Source organism: Bacillus rossius, chromosome 1 (genome assembly GCF_032445375.1).
Source record: "Bacillus rossius redtenbacheri isolate Brsri chromosome 1, Brsri_v3, whole genome shotgun sequence".
Taxonomy (NCBI): domain Eukaryota; kingdom Metazoa; phylum Arthropoda; class Insecta; order Phasmatodea; family Bacillidae; genus Bacillus; species Bacillus rossius.
The window spans coordinates 18,511,466-18,533,993 of record NC_086330.1 but is presented as its reverse complement, the minus strand read 5'-3'; the positions used below and the strand labels follow the sequence as shown (position 1 = coordinate 18,533,993).

Below are 22,528 nucleotides of genomic sequence, written 5' to 3'. Positions count from 1 at the left end.
GATTCTCAATCATTTGTTTTAAAAATAAATCACAACACCTATGCTTTCAGTAATCGATCAATGAAAATCTAGCAGAAAATCGTATGATCGATGATAGCAGTCTATCAGTTTCATATAACCAGTACCCTTGGGTCATTATTTGCAGGCCTCTGCTGCGAACCAAAATTATGATAATGGATAATTTTTCAGAGTGGATGGGCAGGGGAAACCGCAGTACCCCGAGAAAACCAACCAGATCTTGGCAACGACTCTTATCCAGTTAGTGAGAAATCCTAATGTGGCTGGAGATTGAATCCGGATCACCTGGGCAGCAAGCAATTAATTTTTGACAGCTTTAACTTTCATTTTGACAGAAAGACTGACTGCGACCAGAATTGTTACTCATTTTGGGGACCGCAAATTAAGGGCCTCGTCTACAATGTGCAGAGATTCAGGGAAAACAACGCGATTTGAAAACTACGGAAAATATCCGAGTGCGGTCTGTGTACGAAAAGCATTTAAGAATTCGCTGTAGGCCGATAGGTATTTTTTTCCGGATTAAGATTATACACTGTATTTTTAGAAGAGTTAAAATGCCTATAAAGAGTGTTTTCAGAGTATTTTTTAGGCATAAAACAACTGGTACAGATTCTTGAAAGCGCTTAAGGTACTTGCATTTTATCTTTATCTTCATTTTTACGTTCAAATTTCATAGTTGTCCAATGCACGATCAGAAGACTGCGCTCCAGTCAACAGCCTTGCACTTAGGGGCGATAACGCACTAGAAGCGCCAGTGAAGCACAGCCTTACCAACACAGATACACCTCTGACGAGGCGGACCCCTTAACACCCGCGCCTTACCAGGGACTTGCACCCAGAATCCCTCGCGTTCAAAGTCGGCGTGTTTCCCTGCGCTTCGTAGGCTGGCCTTCCCAGCCACTGTGGTTCCAATAAATCAATGTTCAGCGCTTGCATATCTCCTTGTATCAACAACATCACACATTCAAGAACACTAACTGCAAGAAAATAAAGTCATGTTTTTTTTTACTGTGTAGCACAAATTATAATTTTGCTCTTTTCTCGGATAGATTTTTTTCCCGGACTTCAGTGTACCTTATTTATCCATACATCGAGGTCACGAATACGTAGTTTTTTTTTCTTCAAAAAAATCCATTTGAATTTGCCGTTATAAATCACCTCTCAAAATATGTCAGTCAAGAAAATTCTGAAAATGTTTATGTGTGTATGATAACTGAAAAGATTGGTTTTCTCTCAGCAAAATTAGAACTGTAATAAAACTTGCAGTAACAAGATAAATTTCCTCCAATTTTAAGCCATGAATGAGTGATTCATAACATGCAATGAATTCACTAAAAAGTAATAAATAAAATTGGAGAGATAATATTTGCTTTGTGTTTTGCATGCGTAGCAGCCTGCATGTCTTTATCTTGACAGGGAATAAAAACTGCGGTAGGAGACGGTAATGGTTCTTAAAGTGTGCTGTGTCTCTACCAAATCACGAAAATAAATATAATTATCGTGCGATTGAAATTGCCAGTTATAATTTTGACTACAAGATACACTAATACGGGTGTAATCAGTAGTTTTATTGTTTATATAAAAAAGGGATGTATGATGAATTTTTTTTTCCCGTTAATATTTTGAGTGAGAGTTAAAAATTTAGCAAGGGCAGAAATTTTGTTAAACACCAATAATGTCTTTGTGATGTCTTCAAATAAGCCAAAGTGGTTTTAGACACAACCAAAGGTAGACTTATCCAAAAACAGACAATTAGTGATTGAACACGTCCATGTCATTCTAGACTCACCAGAACAGTAGCCGATAAACATTCACTAAGGCTCGGTAAACACTAGCCAAAATCTCAAAATAACTAAATATGAGAATATAAGTTGGTCCATTTCTGTCGTGGACATGACAAGACCTTTTAAAAAACCAAGTACGCACTGGCTGCTGAATCTGGAATTAAATGTTTGTCCAGATTTAATCTCGCAAAGAAAAAAAAACAGTACGTCAGAAAGTAAATGGTGTGAATTACAGGCATAATTTTGGCCACTGTTGGATTAAACAAAATAATTTAGATTAAAATTTAAAAATAGTGCAGTCGTAAAAGACTTTTCTGGCTCCTAAGTTACCATAACACGCAGCAATTTATGGAAAATTGTTAAGATGTTTTACTTTTCCACGGCAATATTGGGTAATTTCTTATTTCGCACGAATTTGCAAGAAATCCTACCAGGCAGATTTTATTGCTTTTTTTTCATGCATGATCCTGTGTAATGAAATACAATTTTTCTCTATTCTGCATTAACACAAACTCTTGTGTATTCCACCACATACTATCATGCTCACATCATTTAAATCACTAATAATATCAGATGGCTAAGAAACAAAAACTCCCTACAAGTTATATTACACTGTGACACTTTCAACACCTAACTTACTACACAAATCACAATAAAAGATAAATATATTATTATTTTATTCCCTAAAATGTGTATTTTTTTAATGTATAATGGACTTCCTCACGTTAATGATCCTAACCTTACTCATTTTTTACTGACCCTTTATTTTTGAACCTCTGTTTCCTTCCAAACTTTCTAATGATGTCATAAAAAGACTACTTAGGATTGAATTTTTTTCGTTTGGTCAAATGTTTAGTAATATTTTTTTTTGCAGTAAAATTATAGAGAACGGTGATTTATTCAGTCTGAGTAAGAAATAAACATACTGCTTTGCTGTACATTTTTATATGAGGTTTATTTGTAAGCAATACTTTTGAAACAAATGTATAAAATTTACACATCTAGTGTAGTGACCAAACATGCTCCAATTGTAAAATGTCTTCAGCGATAGCAGGCGTGGAAGGGTCAGCATGTTTGATTGTCAGTCTAAAAGTCATGTGGCCCCTGAAGTCACACAACGATTGCATGAGTGTCTTTTCAGTTTTTTTTTTAAATATTTTAGTCAGTAAGGTCCATTACCATAATACGTGTGGGGTAAAGAAAATTTGTAAATTTTTATCAAATTCATATAAAAATATATAATGACAATTTATTTATAATTAATGTTGGTTATGTATGCGTATATATTTCTTAGTACGGATGACAATTAATTGAGATTTTTTTTGATACCATTTTTCGGTAATCACGCAAAAGTAAATTTTTGGGAATTTACTCATAAGCTGTAACAATTCAGAGAAAAAATAAACTGTTTTTAAGGGAATACACAATAAAAACTGATCACTACTTCATAAAAAATATTAAACCAATATTTATTTTTTTGCATGTAAAAGTTAAAATCAAGATGGAAATATTTTTTTTTCCATTGTATGTGAAAATATGAACTTCAATTAAATGTATTTATTCTACTTCCCCAGAAAGGACTTAATGGTAAGATTTTTTATGGCAGTTACAGAAGGCAAATGTCTTTTATGTTATGTTGTATCTGGAATATGTTTCACTTAAGCATTATAGTAGTTGCAGTGATCACACAATTTAATTTATTTTGACCATATTAGTTAGCTATGTAAAAATATTAATATGAAGATTTTAGTGTTGGCTACACTGAATTAGAACAATCACAGGTACGCATAGAATAATATTATTTTCACAATTGCTTCAAAGGCACTGCTTCAAAATTATAAAAGTAGTAATGCAGCATACAAGTTGAAGCTATAATTTTCAATGTTAGAGATTTTTAAAAGCATGCTTAATTGTAGCATAAATGCACAGTTTGACTGATTACTTTACCAGTTTTGAGCACAAAGTGTGCTAGTTAATTTATGCATGAGTTTTTTAAAAAAAATTAAGTGCCACATTGACAAAGTACTGCATAAAAACTTGCAAATATCAAGAAATGAATGATGTGTGACAAGTAAACATTTATTCAATAATTATAAACAAGTTTACGTGTCTTATTTAAGCAAAATATTTACCTTTTTGATCTTTGCTTTTTATAATGGAACCAAAACATTTTTATTAGTGCTAAATAATTATTTTTTGAACATGAAATGCATATAGAAATTTTATTACCAATAAAGTGTCATGTTCAGTTCAAACTAAAAGGTAAAATTTGATTTAAGCACAAAGTAAGCACAAAGTAAGCACAAAAATAAATTTTTCCCTTTGCATAGTATAAAATACAAAATAAAAGGGCATATAAAGCCAATTAAATTGTTAATCTTACTCTTAAGTTTCATTAATCTTTCTAACTACATGGGTTGCACATTTCAGGTTGTGGTAAATGCTTTAGTGCAAGCCATACCCAGTATCTTCAATGTGCTATTGGTGTGCCTCATATTTTGGCTCATCTTTGCCATCATGGGTGTTCAGTTGTTCGCTGGAAAATACTACAAGGTCAGTATCGAGGTTCAAGATACATGTAATTGTCATGAGTTAAAAGTTATTTTTCGTTTTACGTCTTTAATGACTTAGCATTAGAAAATATTTCTGAAAACTTTTACAACTCTGAGTCTCTCATGTTCGCCACTTTTCCACATCAACATGTTTTTAAAGCATTGCAGATATTTTTCAAAGAATCATCAAGTTCTTATCTGGCAAAATATTCTAGTCACATTCATGGGCAACCAAATTCACAGCAAATAAATATGGTAATATTTTTTTCTGGTGAAATAATTTTGCACGCTATTGCTTTGTGAGGATCAAAATTAATTCGATAGATAAATTCATCAAATAAATTAAAGGAGAATTTTTTTAGTCATTGTAAAATCGAATTAAAAATTGTTGCTTCCAAACATTTCCTTGGCTTCTCTGTGAGACAATGTACGCATTTAACGCGCATAACTATGTCCACTTAATAAGTAAGAAACCAGTTGCACCATAATCGGCAATTAACATAGCAAATAAAAACATGTTTATACTTCAAATAGCTGAATTACCCTGCGTTTCCCGGGCTAAGCACATCATAATATAAGGATCATCACTACCGAGTTTCAAGTCTGTATGACGTACACTTGAAAAACGGGAAATGTTGATTTTTAAAGTCTCACTGATTGTACAATTCAGGTGCATCAAGGTTTACGTATCAGCAAAACTAAGATGCCAATCTACAGCTTCATTTTGTGGGAAGTCAGGTAACCCTTAGGCAAGACGTGACGAACACACCATGCGATAGCGGGTTACAAATTTAAGGCAACGCAATCTATTAACGAAGTTCTAAAACAAATTGCTACTAGCACTTTTAGTTCGCTAGCAGTCGCGAGCTGCACTAAGCGCATGGGTTTCACCAATGAGAAGGATATGAAGTTGCCAGACATTATATGACCTGTGGTGGACACAAAGAAATGACACAAACCCACTGTTTGTGTGTGAGAAGCCTAAGATGTACATCAAGTTCTGTCCCTTCCCGATTACACCCGAACAATTCACCTTCGGCTAACTTCGGGATTTGTTTTATTTTTGCGCAGGAAAAATGAATTCAAATATTAAAAGTGGTAGGTCAGCTTAGCTACATTAAAAAAATTTAAAACACTATGGACGGTTAGTTAGGTTAGTATAGCTACATTAAATTAAACAGAGAAAAATAAATAAATATATATATATATATATATATATATATATATATATATATATATAAATACACCCGAGGTTGGCCGAAGGTGAATTGTTCGGATGTAATCGGGCAGGGACAGAACTTGATGTACATCTTAGGCTTCCCGTTTGTGTGTACATGACCTATCTGCAATGATTTTCTATTATATGACTAAATTGACCTGTTTTTCACTCCCTTAGGGATATAATTTCATAATTACATGTAGTCTATGTCTCTTTACAGTACACAAACTATCTATACATCATGCCAATCCGTTGCTTTGTTGCTGCGTGAAAGAAGGCATACAGAAAAAACACACTTTCGCATTTAAAATATTAGTAAGGATAGTTTTCTTATGTTACGCTTTGCTGTTCCTCCATATCTGTTTACCTGCTAGTACCAGTTGTTCCACGGTTGTATTAGATTTTATCGGTATTGTTTTAACCATTCAATAAAGTATTTTAAGTTAAGTTTTGAGTAGTTTGAGTCTGTAAGTGGTATAAAATACTTCAAAGAACCGATATAAAAAAGCAGTTTTCTAGCTGTCGGCGTTGTGGTCAATTTTGACATTCGGCGTTATGGTATTTCGGCGTTATGGTATTTCGGCGTTATGGTATTTCGGCGTCGTGGTGACGACCCTCTCGGAACAGCGCCCTCGAGAGTGTGGCTGACGCGTGTCTCGCTGTCGCAGTGCGTGGACATGAACCTCACCACCCTGAGCCACGAGATCATCCCCGACAAGAACGCCTGCATCGCGGAGAACTACACGTGGCTCAACTCGGCCATGAACTTCGACCACGTGGGCAAGGCCTACCTGTGCCTCTTCCAGGTCGCCACGTTCAAGGGCTGGATCCAGATCATGAACGACGCCATCGACTCCAGAGAGGTGGGTGGATCGTCCGGCACTGGATGTGTGACATCTCAGCTCCCGGTGTAGGAGACGTTTCGTGATTGTCACGGAAGTCGGACGGAACGGAAATGTGTAACCACGGTGCTGCCATCTGTGGCGGATGGCGCGCGAATCTATGTTCACAAAAGCAAAACGAAACTTTATTTTATCAGTATTTCAATAAAATACATTCTCAAAAATCAGGTTCAAAATGGGGTTAAAAATGACATTTTTAAAAGTCCTTTTCGCTTTAATCAAGGCCGTTTAGTTATGCAGGTGAACATTTCGCTCTGCAAATAGAATGACTGATATTCAACATAGCTGCTCCGGCAGCATACTCTAGGTGTAATTTTCGTCAAGAAATTAAGTTGAAAACAAAATTTACTTGTGTATGTATATATATATCACGGCATTATTTTAAAGAATTCTACGTAAATAATCGTGTCCAAGTTTAATATTATAAGTGTATATCCAACACGAGAACACTTGAATTTGCTCGTTACTGTGGTTAGATGTTACACATCTCTGGCGAGTACTGATAAACTCGCTCACATATTTTTTAAAAACATAAATTAATAATACAACTAACGTTATTTGTTTATAAACTCATGTGTCTATGTTCGTGGGGAAACCATTTTTTAAATTTATTTACCAATGATATACATAAAATTAAGTAATATATGACAAATGGTACACAGATTTCTATTAATTAAAGCCTGTGTACAACACGACCACGTGCTCTTATTTCATGCTATTGTTGACTAACTAATTTGGGTTTATATTTCTAAAAAAAACTATTAACACATACGTATTAGATTTATTAACAGCAGTTATATATGATTTTTTTAAAAACATCATGAGCTAAAACACGATATTACGAAAGCAAAATAATTTAGGGTACTACCCCCTACACGGCGTGTTGAACGATTTAATTTCCTTATCATTACTGTTATTTAAGGTCTATTCCTGGAAATGTATCACATTACCACTCTTACATTTTATGTTATATCACTAAATGTGTCACTAGATATTCATAAATAATTTCATTGTTTAAAAAAGAATACTTTGGTGACGAAGTATCAAGATATAGTTTGTAATGATACAGGATAAAATATTGGATATTTTTTAAACTCATTGCTTTGACTATTGTTACATGTATAAAATAAATGTTAAAAAATTGAACATTTATTTTGGCACTTACAAACCGGCACATAATTTTAAATTTAAATTGACGTTTTATACACCATACATATTTAAACAATGGAATAAAATACTCAAAAATTGGACTTTATTTGGTTTTTTACGCTTATTTATGCGTGCAGTTAAAATTGGAAAGTTATTAAGGGAACGGTTTACAATTAACTGTAACTAATGTAGGTACTGGGACAATACAAAGCATAAATGGCCGTTCAAGAATCTGAACCCAGGACAACTTCTAAAACAACGATACAGTTGTTTTTATGTAAATATAAATTTTACAAATGTCTGTTATTTTGCATGTTTTTTTATTTTACATTCACAAAACATTTTTGTAGTGTATTAAATACAAGTAGTACCTAGCAGCGGTAAAAAATCCAATAAGTTTGGAAATAATATTTTTTTTTGCCAAACCATTCGTCAATGATGGGCCAGTTAGTAAAAGATTTAAAATTTTCTACTTAATAATTAACACCGTGACGTCACAATCCAAGATGGTGGAAACCGCCACCGACACCACGCACCAGAACCAGCCACCGAAATTACTTTTATATACTACTGACTAGGTATTTAATTAATAATTTGTAATAAAACACCTTTACAGCTTTGCACTTTGCGTATTACCAAAGAAGCGTAATTTTCCTAATCACCTCACAATAAAAAAATGTATCTACTAAGTTTTGTTTTAGTTTTTTTAAAATTTGAAATACCGGCAGCGAGTATATTTGAGGAATTTGCCATGGCACTTAACTTAAACCTAATGACATCAAACTGCAGATGTCTTATCTCACATCACATTAATTACAATTACTCAGCAACATGTAGCAATTCTTACCTAAATAACAAGTGAACAAGCTTTAGTTTTTCAGTAACTTCACTTTATTTATAGTTCTTAATTTCCCTCCCCCCACTCCTCTAATTGAAAATATCAACGTTCAGAATAAATTTTATCCCCACCCCCTCAAAGGAATGTAATACACTGACTTCTTTAAAAGTGTCCGGTTGTTACAGCAGTATGCCATGCTAATTATGCAGATAAGTATCAAAGATGAATTTAATTTCGCCCCCAAAAGGTTGCTTGACGAAGACATTTTGATACTTTCAATATGCATTGGAATTAAACCTGTCTATGTGTTGCAGGTGGGAAAACAACCAATTCGGGAAACAAACATCTACATGTACCTCTACTTTGTGTTCTTCATCATTTTTGGATCATTCTTCACGCTCAACCTGTTCATTGGAGTGATCATCGACAACTTCAACGAGCAGAAAAAAAAGATAAGTGTCTGAGTTGCATAAATGCAGATACTGAATTTTCATCCTGATATTTTCGAGTTGTCCAGTGATGATATTTGCTCATAGATGTGAAGACATTTGAAAGATATGTTCTGTGTCCCTTCAGGCGGGGGGCTCGCTCGAGATGTTCATGACTGAAGACCAGAAGAAGTACTACAACGCTATGAAGAAGATGGGATCCAAGAAGCCGCTGAAAGCCATTCCGCGTCCAAGGGTGAGGCAAACTTGCAACTAATTACTAAATTTTTAGTTAAAAAAATAAATATATTAATGCTTCTCAAAGTTATTAATTTTCCATCTTTATAAAATTAACGCAAATACATAAATAAAGTTAATAATAAAATATATTTTTGACACATTATGCTTTTTATAGGTCCAGAAATACAGTAACAACTAATGCGTAAATTTACTGATTATTTTACAGTGTAAAGTCAGAATGTAGAGCGACGAGATGAAGTGTTCGTTACACTAACACGATGTTATAAGTAAGTGTTCACTGCAGTTTGGTTTGTCAGTTACACTTTCTTACATTTGGCTGTTGATTTGAAAAGCAATTATGGACATATGTAGGATAAATATCAAGACTGACAAAGTATATACAGAACAAGGACGTAATTAAGAAGGAATTAAGTCAGTAAAACAAAACGGGAAAATTGATATGAAATTTTATGAAGGAATATTCTTAATGTAATTGTATTTTATCTCTGTCTGTAATAATGTTCTGGAATGTATGCTGTAACACGTCCAGTGTTAAGGTATTATTTTTTGTGCTTTTATCAAAAACGACAAAATATGAACTTTTTGTTCTGTAACAGAAAATAAACCCTTAATATTTTGTCAGTACTTTGACCACTATAAATATAAATATGCAAGTTAAACAAAAATGTGCAAATTTTAAACCCATTATAACTGTAAACTAAAAATAATAAAAAAACAATAATTAATCTGTACCTATAATATGGTATCAGACAAAGAAATACGTCTCTTAGCTGAAAACTGTACCTTGTATAGGGATATTCACAGTATTGTAGTTGATTATTCTAAAAGAGTTATTTTCTACAGCATCCAACGAGTATCGTCGAAGTCTGCAAACTTGTTGAAATTTCCTATGCTTGTGGAATTTAGCCGCGTCAAAATTGAAGTACCTACATACCTCTGATGTTTTGGTTGACATTACAGCTACCATCTTTAGGTTAGTAATTTCCTATTAAGTTGTGTGTAGTTTCATGTTTGGAAAGTGGCCCTTGATTGATAAACAAGCTGTAGGCTCTCAGTAAGCATACTTTACCAAAACCAAGGTATGTTGAAGCAAGAAGACCACAGAGAACCTCATTGGGCAACTGGTGAAGTAGAGAACACATCCAAAATGTCGCACAATAAGGCTCCTGTGCTTATATGGCCTACCTATGCTTTGAAATGTAACTCAACTCAGGTGACTAGGATGACACGTGAAGTCCCACTGAAATGTTTATGACAAAACGGTGGCCGGCAGGCCACATTTACTACCGAGGAGTAAGGTGGTGGTGAAACGGTAAGACACGTGACTTGAATTCCAGAGGAACCAAGTTCTAATCCAGTTTTGGCCATCCTGGATTCGATTTCCCATGTTTTCCCCTGTATGTATCACTCGCAGGAAAATGCTAAAGTGATTCTTTACTGTCAGGACATGGCAGATTTATTTCTACCTCAGTTTCTTAAAATTATTTTGTTGAGTTTAACCATACGAAATAACTCACTGTCAAAGAGACGTAAAACACAAATATTCATATTAATAAGACGGAGAGAGTTTGTGTGTTTGTAGTTCTCGTAGTGCGGGGACGGGGAAGCACAGAGCCGCGAAATTTGGTAAATATATTCTCCATGTTTAAGGTATTTGCATCTCAAAGAGATTTGTTCAAATTTTGTTTAAGATTTCTAATAATAGTTCTTTTATTCTGCTTCATTTTTCAGATAAACTCCATGACAATGACTATTCCATTATCGATGCTGCTTTCATTTACTGGCAAAGGCTTTTTCATCCTTTACGCTTTACTCAATTTCAAAACTTGTTCATTATTACTGTAATAACTTTTGCCATTAAACCAACACAATATTGTTGGTAAAATAAAGGCGTATTTGAAGGCATTTAAAATTTTTGGAAACCAAGGTGGTGTGTTTGGATTGCATTTCTTTCAGTTTAAACTTGTTCAAACGATTTTTTTTATTTTCAAAATTTGATACAGTTTATTTTTTTTTAGTTCTAGACGTGGCAATGGCGTACCCACGAGGAGGGGCATGTATCATGAGCAATGCAAGAGTGTTATGTCTGTAGACGTAGGCTACATAGTGAAGCACGGGTGTATCTGCTGAAAAAAAATTAAAAATTAATTTATATCAGTACTATATTAAGTACATGTAATTTTTTTTCTTTTAAATGAGTTTCTGCGGTCTCGACGTCAGTAAGATCAATACTATCCAGGAACCTGGGAAAGAAATCGGCCATGATATCTGGTAAAGAACCATTCCGACGTTTCCTTAGTGCTATTTTGGGAAAACTTGTGAAACTGAAATCAAAATAATTGTACCAGGATTTGAACGCCCAGGGCTTTCTGGAATGCAAGGTAATGGGTATCTTAGGTCCTGAACTATTGCAAGTCCCTGGGTACCTTAGTTCCTGAGCTATTGCAAGGCACTGGATACCTTAGTTACTGAAATATTGCAAGTCCCTGGTTCTTGAACTTATGCTAGACCCTGGGTACCTTAGTTTCTGAACTATTGCAAGGCCTGGGTACCTTAGTTCCTGAAATATTGCAAGGCCCTGGATACCTTAGTTCCTGAAATATTGCAAGGCCCTGGATACCTTAGTTCCTTAAATATTGCAAGACCCTGGTTCTTGAACTTATAATAGACCCTGGGTACCTTATTTTCTGAAATATAGCAAGGCCTTGGGTACCTTATTTCCTTAAATATTGCAAGGCTCTGGGTATCTTAGTTCCTGAACTATTGCAAGGCACTGGGGACCTTAGTTCCTGAACTATTGCAAGGCTCTTGGTGCCTTAGTTCCTGAACTATTGCAAGGCCCTGGGTACCTTAGTTCCTGAACTATTGAAAGCCCCTGGGTACCTTAGTTCCTGAGCTACGAGGTGGTTACCACTCACCAGTCTCACGAGAGTCCGGATAGGCCTCTAGCGTATCCCCGCACCTGCAGTGACGTGACGCCACTTCGCTGTTTCGCAGTGGAGGCCGCAAGCCATCGTTTTCGAGATCGTGACGGACAAGAAGTTCGACATGATCATCATGCTGTTCATCGGCCTGAACATGCTGACGATGACCCTGGACCACTACCAGCAGTCGGAGGCCTTCAGCAATGTGCTCGACTACCTCAACATGATCTTCATCGTGATCTTCAGCTCCGAGTGTCTCATGAAGATCTTCGCCCTGCGATACCACTACTTCAAGGAGCCGTGGAACTTGTTTGATTTCGTAGTTGTCATCCTGTCCATATTGGGTAAGTTCCTCTAAAGATTCATATTAAATGAATGGAAGTGATCCTTTCTGCTCCTGGTCCTGAACCTATCATGTTGTTGGTTCCATTTATTTACCATATAATCCCTAGTGGAACTTGCTCACGATGACTTGAATGACTCCTACATAATCACTTTATGTTACGGCTGTATTACGTAAGCTGTAGTACTCTAAACTGTCAATTTCCTGGCCAAAAACCATTTTACAGGCTTGAAAATAATCCACGTTAGGATTCCGATATCACGTTTAAATAATTTTTGTAATTTTTTTTAAAGCAAATAATACGTTTTAAATGACTGAGATACTGTTCGCGATCAAATTAGGATAAAAATTATAACTAACTGTAGATTCGTTTTAAGCATACACGCTTTACTTATCGCGAAAATGCGTTTCATCTCAGTATTCAAGCATTACTACAGATTACCAGCGAAGCGATTGCTGAAATAAATTGATTAAATTTATTTGATAAGAAGCGAGTAAAACATAAATTTTTTTTTGTGTTTATAATACATTCCGATTGACAGTCTTGTTGAATTAAATATGCCTCGGTAACAATTTACGGCTGTTAGATTTAATTTGGTAATTAAATAATCAAAATAAAATAAATATGCACTAGGTCAACTAACTTAAAAATACTTTTATTAAAAAATACAGCCTGCCTTCATTTAATTTCATCATTAGGGCTTACCTAGAAGTGTTATTTTGGTTTCAAATGGTTTGATAGCAATTCATGACGCAATAAATAAAATAAAATTGAAAAATCACAAACCAATTATGTTTATAAAATATAGAAAAATGAATGTTCATAAAAAAGTCTCACCAACAAATAAAAATAGTTACTCGATAGTGAAATGGTGAGAAAAATCTACCGTTTGAATCGAATTTTCGCGGAACAAAGGTCTGTACTAGTTGAGTTATTTTTTCAAATAGTTGCATATTGCATCCTGCACCCTGCACCTTGTTACCTGCATCCCAATGATATATTATATATCTTTATGTATAATATAGATTTTACATTTTGATATTACTTGTAGACATAAACATAATCAACAGATAATATGAATGAGTCAAAGTGTATAAAAATGCATTTTCAGTCAGGATTTATCTCAATTATGTGCCAATGGTAAAAACAGAAAATTAGAAAAAAATTATTTGCATATATTTTGAAAGCATAATCTTGACATCTTCACTGTTAAAAATGGGCATAGTAAAAATTAATTCTCCAATATTATAACAAAGCGTTATTCCCAAACATATATTTTTGCCTCAAAAAGGAATACTTCTGACTGTCCAAATTTAATTATAAAATAAATTGTCATTATGATTTAAACTGTAACTTTTTTCTGGCTTAAACAATGTTTAACCCAAAATGTAGTTATTTTTAAATTTTTTATTTTAATAGTTACACCGTTTAACGAAAGGAGTTCATTAAATTGTATCGCTTTCTGTAACAGTTAATACCCAAACTGTGCAAATAATATGTTTATAAGCATTTAAAACCATATCTCCAAAAAAATTAATAACTAATAAAAATAATCGTTTCAATACGATAGCTTTTACTTGTCGGAAAATAAAGATAAGCCAATCAACGATAGCTACTTGTGTGACAGATGGTCTCAACCAAATAATCAACAAAACGAAATAATACTGAAAAAGTGTGGGAAAACTCGAGGGACTCTGAACTAAGCATTATTAACTTTATTTAACTCAGAAAGCATTTTATACCACTTTCTTTCTGATTCATTATTATTTCTGTTGTACGTTCTGTGGCTTTGAGAATCTAAACTGACCATGCATAAAGAATATAAAATGTTTGCTTGCTTACAGTTACTTATAATGATTTTCTTTAGTTAAATACAACAGTTAATTTTTTCAAAGCAACAGTAGTTCACTAGTAGAGCATACAACGCCACCAATTTTTTTTACCTTACAGCAATGCATAAACTATTTCTCGTTGTTGTTTTACTGAAAGTGATATAAAGGTTTTGTGAACTATTCAATAGTTTTGAATCGCACTTAAAAAAATATTTTTAATTGCTGATGAAACGTTAGTTTATAATTTATTGTTATGATTCTAGTGTAAACTATATGTCAAAATGACCCATAAATTTCATGTATACTTTTATCACTTTCAGTATTATGATAACTGCTTGCTTAGGAAATTTATGATTGTGTAAAACTTCATAGTTGTACAAACAGACAAGTACACATAAACAATTAGTTAGCAGGATTTCACAGTCATTGCCATTAAGGTGTTATCTTCTAGAAAGTTTTATACTTATATATAATATGCAAATATCTAAAATAACATTGTTAACTATTCTCTCTCATAATTTCTCCACAAAATGTAAGCAATTTTACTATAGTTTAGTTAGAAATTTCTTTATAAAACATTCATGTGAAATATTGATGGATGAACATTTACGTGAAATTATGAAAATACATTATCGTTTATAATTTATCTTTATTATTTTACGCACTTTACTTCCTAAATTACTCCTATTTCGGTACAATTTAACCTAACTTCACTCAGAAGACATATGATAATTTTATTCAAAATTAATACACAAGTTTTAGTGAATAAATAGTTTATTCGAACTAACTGTATCAGTTTATGTGTTACTTTGTTGTTTGCGTCAATTATACTTTTGTAAGATTGGTGAATGCTATGCAATTTATCACAAGGTGTAGTCATAAGGTTCTTAAATTTAACTGAACTAAGTTACACGCTATAATTCTATTCAAAATTGCGTATCGTTATAAATTATTTGTTATAGATTTTTATCATGTATTTTTGTAAATACAAGCAGTAATTAAACTCTAGCAAAACATTTTGAAAGATGATTATTAAAAACATAGACTCAAATGACTCAGCTTGATTTCTCCAGTTAAAAAAGCAGCGTAAAAAGGTATTTCATAACTTACCTCCCAATATTAAGAGAATAAAAGTTGACATTTTTATTTCTGCAGTAAATGTGTCGTCCTTAAATGATAGTTCAAGGTTTGACCGTAGGAACAGTTATAAAAAAAGTTCTTTAGCTCAATCACATTCAGCTAAATCTTTACAAGCAAAATCTCACAAACCAGCATTTGGAGAATGTTTCAAAGCCACTTTTACGAAATCATTAAACAAGATATAGAATAAGTGTTCTATAGTAAGTGATTGAAGTAAACATGTTTCTGTTTATGTATAATTTCCCCTATAGATGTGTCTGTTATCTCACAAAAGTTTATTTTTTGGTCGAAAAAAAAGTAATACTTTTACGAATGCTTTGAAGCCTTATAATACCATTATTTAGTGCAAATAAGTAGGGTATAACCAAAGAAGACAAGATATGCTAAAGAAAATGAATCTTATCGTAAAAAATATTAGGAGACATTAGTATATAATAGTTCCTTCTGGCGCTGGTGCCGGTGCAAGGATTAAGGATAGTGTCCACCATATGGGATTGTGACGTCACGGTAGCTATCTTAGATGACCTTGAACTTAAAACTTAACCATAACCTTTGACCTTGACCTTGACTTTGAACTTCGACCTCAGTCCATTTTTGATTCCGCCATCTTGTCATCGAACGTACCAATCTCCAAACATTGCACGTTTCTTTACTGTCGCCATCTTGAATTGTAATAATATGTCCGCCATCTTGGGGTTGGGGGGGGGGGGGGGGTGTGTTTGTCTGGCTTGTCATGAAAATCACTGACCAGCCAAACATTTTTAAAAATTAAAAAATAAATCGCCGTGTGGTTAAAGGCGTATGTTTTACAACCCAGAGTTCAGAGATATCGTGATTTGAATCTCAGCGCTTGCAATGTTTTTGCATAAAAAATTAATTTAATATGTCAATAAGTCCATAAAAGCTCTGGTAGATAATGGAACAACGACCTTATGTGCATGAGACAGAGTGATGCTGGCGCTATCTAGGAACAAACACCAAGAACCAATTTGACATGATCCAAGGTGGTGGCTTCCAGCAGAACAGAAAAAAAAAACATAATGTCAGCCGTGTTATCATCTAAGATGGCGGCCCTGAGCAGACGAAAACCACATGATGGACATGATGTCAGAATATAAAAAACGTGGTTGGGACATCAGAACCAAGATGGCGGACATTTTATTAAAATTGAAGATGGCGACAGTAACGAAAATTACAACGTATGGTGATTGGGATGCTTGATGACAAGATGGCGGAATCCAAGATGGCGACTGAGGTGGAATGTAAATATCAAGTCAAGGTCATAAAGGTAAATGTCAAAGTCATCCAAGATGGCCACAGTGACGTCACAATCCAAGATGGTGGACACAATCTTTAATCTTAGCACCCTCACCAGCGCCAGAAGGAAGTATTATATACTACTGGAGACCTTGGTGATAAATTGCAATAATATTACCAATATGTTGACTTATGGTAATAATTAATATAAAATATTAATTTTAAGTCTTTATGGCAATGTGTTGAATCTAAATGCCATTTGTGTAGAAAGTAAATCAAGTATATAGTTTTTCTTTAAATATTATTTTCACTAATAAGTGATTTCTGTAACGCAATGATCAGAATAATAAATACTAAATGAAGTGCATCCGCCGGATGTTTTCCTTTATTTTATTCTTTAAAAAATTACAAATAGAGTTAAAAGTTATACAAGTTATTATATCAAAAAGAGTTTCAAAAAGTTATTGAATGCAGTAAATTTTCAGTACCAATGACTATAGGTATTTAAGCAATGTTTAATGTTAGTTGTTTAACATTATAGTGTCGTAAAAGTTTTTTTATATTCTGATCATTTGACGCTACAAGATGATTATGATACTTGGATTTTATCGTCCAGCATGAACACATTTACACCTGGTTTGCATAAGAAAATCGAGAAATTAATTATTTAATACTAGAACATTCATGAAAATATGCTATGAATTGTATTTTTGAACACAATAGCAAAAATGTAATAATGTTCACACCTAAACATTTTTGCATGTGTAGTAACGTTTTTAGAACACTCTCCCATATATTCGGTATTAATTAGTGTTATTAATATAAACTTGTAGGTGCAAGTTATAGAACTAAATACCAGACAAATAAATTTAATAGCTATTACAGTTTGAATTTTGGTAATGCATGGTATCAAATATTAGTGACAATTAAAATCAAACACGTACTTGATTAAAGTACCAAGCAAGATGGTTAACATATATAGGTCTACTATACATGTTGTCAGATTGCATATCAATAATTAGTTAGGCCTGTTTGATTATTTTGTCTTTTGAAGCATGAAATATTTATAAAAGTTCTGTATATTGTGCACAGTAAGCCAAACCAATACGATAAAAATATACTTTATCTTGGCAATGAATTAATCCATGATATATTTACTTCCAAATATTAAAAAAAATTGCTCCTGGGGTTTTGACACTGAACGCTTGCTCATTGCTACGTATAAGTTGAAGCAATATTAATACATCGTTACTATTTTGAATATCACTTAAATGGTAAAACATTTAAAGTTATACTCATACATTCACATTTAATACAGCTGTAAGAATTAAACTCTTCTAAATAATGTAATTTCGAAAATAAACCAGTCAGGCTGACTAGTTAGGATGAAAATTATTCCAAGGAATAGCTTCTTTGTCATCATATGAATCCACAATTTAGAGTGTAAATAAGGAAAAACTAGTAAGATATAAATATTTTTATGAATATTTTTTTATTAATAAAACAAGTGTTAAAAATTATGAAGTTTCTTGAACTCAAACGCATAGTGTGGTTCCCTTAAGAATATTCAACTTCAAATTACTTTATTTTCTAGTTTTATATAGTTCTAACGTACGATACCTGTTTAAATTGTAGCTACAGTTAGGATAAAAAAAAATCTCATTACAGCTGATGTCGTGGTAAACATTTCCCGAACATTAAATATAAGTTTTCGAGGAACATTAAAAATGTAAATAAATTAATTTTAAATTTCGTATATTGAGTAGAACATGTTTAACCTAGCGTAGCAATAATATAAAATACGCTATTGTAAACATTCAATTTCATTTAAATTCTAGACTTAACTAATATCTGAATTTTCCCACAGTTTAAAAAGAAAAAAAGGTGCAAAGTGTATTGTAAAAATAACAAAAACCAGCTATTTGAAAATAACTCTTCTAATAGGAGTAAGGGTATCGTACGGAAACAGACCCGTGGTAGGGGCAGGGGGGTAGAGACGGGAAATGGTCAAGTTTGAGGGACTGATCCCAATAGACACTGGATAAGATGACGCTAGTTTCTGAACATAAGCTTGACACACGTCTGGACTCACAAGTGGTGGCGTTTCACGTGCTCGTCTATGAGTAGCGTCGGATAGCTTTTTTAAATGAGGCTGAGCGAAAACGCGGTAGGTCCACTAAACATGAGTCAAGGTATTCTTGTTCTTTAGAACACTGTAAAAGGTAAAAAAAAAAGGGGGGAGGATGATATGTGATGTTAAAGCACAACGCAGAGAGGGCTTTATCAACGCTCCGATATATATATATATATATTTTTTGGAATTGTCAGTCATGTGCATGAACAAGGAGGGAAATATAGAAGCGCAACTTTTACAGTGGAAACTGAGACCATGTTTTTCCGCGACACGTGACGCTTTCCTTCTGATGGGCCCACAACTACTAACAAAAAAAATGAAAAAAAAAAAAACTTGGACGGAAGGTCCAAATCCAAACTGTTAGTTTTTTTAATGATAATTAATTTCATAGTAATTAAACTGTGCGAGAAACACTTAATGCTGTTTTTGTAATGAAGAAAGAAAGCATGTTCTATATAAATGATTATGAGATGCAAAAATTTTCTGGCATGCCACACCACAAAATATGTTAGCTGGTTTGTTTTTTTGCATTGCTTCTCACGATCAATGTAGACGTATTGAAATGTGTATTATGAAAGCTGCTATCTAGCGGACGGGCCTGAAACTACTTCCAAACACGAGGCAGTCAGAGGTTCCACGCGCGGGGAGGGGGTGTGACTGTGTTCAGGACTTGAGTGCAGGGAGGTGTGAGAGTTGTTTGAGTGTCGCGAGCGCGCGGACACCCCGCTGTGTCCCTTCCCCCCCAAAGGTCTGGTGCTCAGCGACATTATCGAAAAGTACTTTGTGTCGCCGACGCTGCTGAGGGTGGTGCGAGTGGCCAAGGTGGGGCGAGTGCTGCGCCTGGTGAAGGGCGCCAAGGGCATCCGCACGCTGCTGTTCGCGCTCGCCATGTCGCTGCCGGCGCTCTTCAACATCTGCCTGCTGCTCTTCCTCGTCATGTTCATCTTCGCCATCTTCGGGATGAGCTTCTTCATGAACGTCAAGGACAAGAGCGGCCTGGACGACGTGTACAACTTCAAGACCTTCGGCCAGTCCATGATACTGCTCTTCCAGGTGGGTGCATCTCGCTGCCGTGACGTCATGGCGCTCCGGTGCGGACTGGAGGCCTGTGCGAAGCTTCGAATAAGCGAATCAATCGAAGATATTTTAGTAGTATAGGATAGGGCATCCGGGTACAGGGTCCAGGGTGTGGTGCCTGTGGTGCCGACCACAATCTTGGATTGTGACGTCACGGCGGCCATCTTGGATGACCATGACCTTGACTTTTGACTTTGACCTTGACCTTGACTGCGGTGGCCATTTTGGATCCGCCATATTGGACACGCCATCTTCAAATCGAGTGCCCCACTCACTCATGATGAAATTTTCGTCACGGTCGCCATATAGATTTTTTTTATGTTCTGGGGCACTCGAATTAAAAAAAAATGGCGGATCCAAAATGTCCGCCGGGGTCAAGGTCAAAGGTCAAGGTCACGGTCACCCAAGATGGCCGCCGTGACGTCACAATCCAAGATGGCGGTCGGCACCACAGGAACCACACCCTGGACCCTGGACCCGGATGCCCTATCCTATACTACTTCTTTTCAATACTTATTTGACTTCGCCACGAAATATTTGCTAATCGTTTTATTTGAAGCTTCGGTTCTGATGAAAATCTTCGCGTCTGACGTGCAGCTTCGCGTTTGTTGTAAAGTTTGGAAATATATGAAGCCTGAGATTCGATCATGAAAATATTATTGAATATTTTTTATTTCGCTTGAACAAAGTTGGTTAAAAAATAAATAAAAAGAAGGCACTCAATTTGCTTTTATTATGGTTTAAAACTAATATTATGCATAATTATTTTTTAATCATACTACAGGGCCAAAATATTTAATCGCTAATAAGTTCCAATATTAAATACATTAAACGATTTTTTTATTTGAATCCCATATTTTCTAAAATTAGTGTAATACATCCTCACCGAGAGAAATACTCTCAATTACATTCGACTTCACCAATATTTTAAACATTAGATTTGAATTTTGCTTCGCATAAAAAATAATAAGTATTTTCACAGGTCTTACACAAGGAGGAGGAGGGGGGGGGGGAAGAATTGAGTTTTGAAATTTTTTTGACTCGTTAGTTTTCCCAGATTAAAAGTACGATAATTAAAAGTCTGTTTCTAATAGATTTCATAGAAACCTCACAAGTTGTGTGACACACACGCGCAGATCGTATTTACAGTTATGGCCATGGTAACGTGTGCGGTCTTTAAATTTTTTTTGGGAGGTTTGAAAATTGTACATGAAGTAATGGGGAGAGCCTCCGTCTCCCTGGGCTACTCTCATCGGCCCCGTGGACAGACATCCGCCATCATTGACTTTTATTGAAGTACTAAGCCCTAGCTTGCAGCATGCAAAGTATGTCAATAACAGAGTGTCCCAGTTATAAACGTTAATAGATTCAATTGTAAAGTTTGTAGAGTTTTGGTTCAAGGTCACAGTTAAAGAGTAACTAAAAACAGTTTTAGATAAGCGCATGCGTGAGTACTGCTTTGTTGTTTTCTCGCTTGCAGCGCCGCCTTCGCAAAATGTGAAGGTCTTCGTGTTCTTTAGAACACTGTAAAAGGCAAAATAAAGGTGTGTGTGTGATATGTGATGTTAAAGCACAATGCAGAGAGGGCTTCATCAACGCTCCGACATGTGCATAGAACAACGAGGGAAATATAGAAGCGCAACTCTTACAGTGGAAACTGAAACCACGTTTGCTACGACATGTGACGCTTTCCTTCTGATGGGCCCATAACTACTAACAAATAAATATGAAAATAAACTTGGACGGAAGGTCCAAATCCAAACTGTTAGGTTTTTTTAATGTTAATTAATTTATCAGTAATTAAACTGTGCTTGAAACATTTAATGCTGTTTTTGTAATGAAAAAAAAAAAGCATGTTCTATATAAATGATTATGAGATGCAAAATTTCTGGCATGCTACACCACAAAATATGTAGCTGGTTTGTTTTTGCATTACTTCTCACAATCAATGTAGATGTATTAAAATATATATAATGAAAGCTGCTATCTAGCGAGTGAATCGCTAATTCCATCTCAACGCGCGTTTCGTTTAAAGTTTAATTGTGATACACCATGTGGCAAAAACATCCGCCGATGGTAGAGGCGGTTCGAAACGACCGGATGTGTTTGTAAAGAGTAAAGAAAGGGACGACCAAAAGTGTGTGTACAGGATGTTGACCGTGTCAGAGCATCTGACCTGCGTAGTCCTGAGAAATCTGTTCGGAAAGAAAGTCTTGACATTCAGTTGCCAAAGAGTTGAGGGTTTTAAGAACACGTCTACGCATGTGTCCATACCGGTCACAATTGCTACATGCTTTAAAGCCAGATGACTATGGCTTACGTTGTAACTTTGCACTTCAAGTGTTTGAGCGGGAAGTTTACTTTCTTGATCGTATGGTGGCCGTAATGTTCGATTCAACAGAGAGATTTTTCGCTGGCCTCCACGCTGCCATGCGTTTTTTTCTTTTGAGGCTTTACAAAAGATCATGTCTTCGTTCCGCAGCTACCTTACGATTTTCTAGAATTGAGACACAGAATTATCCATTACTCCGGACTTGTTAAACGAAGTGTGCGAAGAATTAGACTTTAGTTTGGATGCGTGCCGATAGATAACGTGCACATATTGAACATTTGTAAGACAAACTAGGTTAATTTATCTTCAGTTAGATGAATGATTTATTAGTTAATAG

At 34.8% G+C, this 22,528-nt stretch overlaps 1 protein-coding gene across 6 annotated transcripts in view; it reads left to right on the top strand.

Annotated features, from left to right (window-relative positions):
• LOC134532714 (sodium channel protein para) overlaps positions 1 to 22,528 on the top strand; it is a 163,247-nt gene that overhangs the window by 131,205 nt on the left and 9,514 nt on the right. For all 6 annotated transcript variants that reach the window (XM_063369516.1, XM_063369534.1, XM_063369525.1 and 3 more), the window contains 6 exons: positions 4,233 to 4,355; positions 6,242 to 6,436; positions 8,777 to 8,914; positions 9,039 to 9,146; positions 12,149 to 12,419; positions 19,531 to 19,835. In XM_063369516.1, the coding sequence (XP_063225586.1) occupies positions 4,233 to 4,355; positions 6,242 to 6,436; positions 8,777 to 8,914; positions 9,039 to 9,146; positions 12,149 to 12,419; positions 19,531 to 19,835 (1,140 nt within the window). The remainder of the gene's footprint in view (positions 1 to 4,232; positions 4,356 to 6,241; positions 6,437 to 8,776; positions 8,915 to 9,038; positions 9,147 to 12,148; positions 12,420 to 19,530; positions 19,836 to 22,528) is intronic.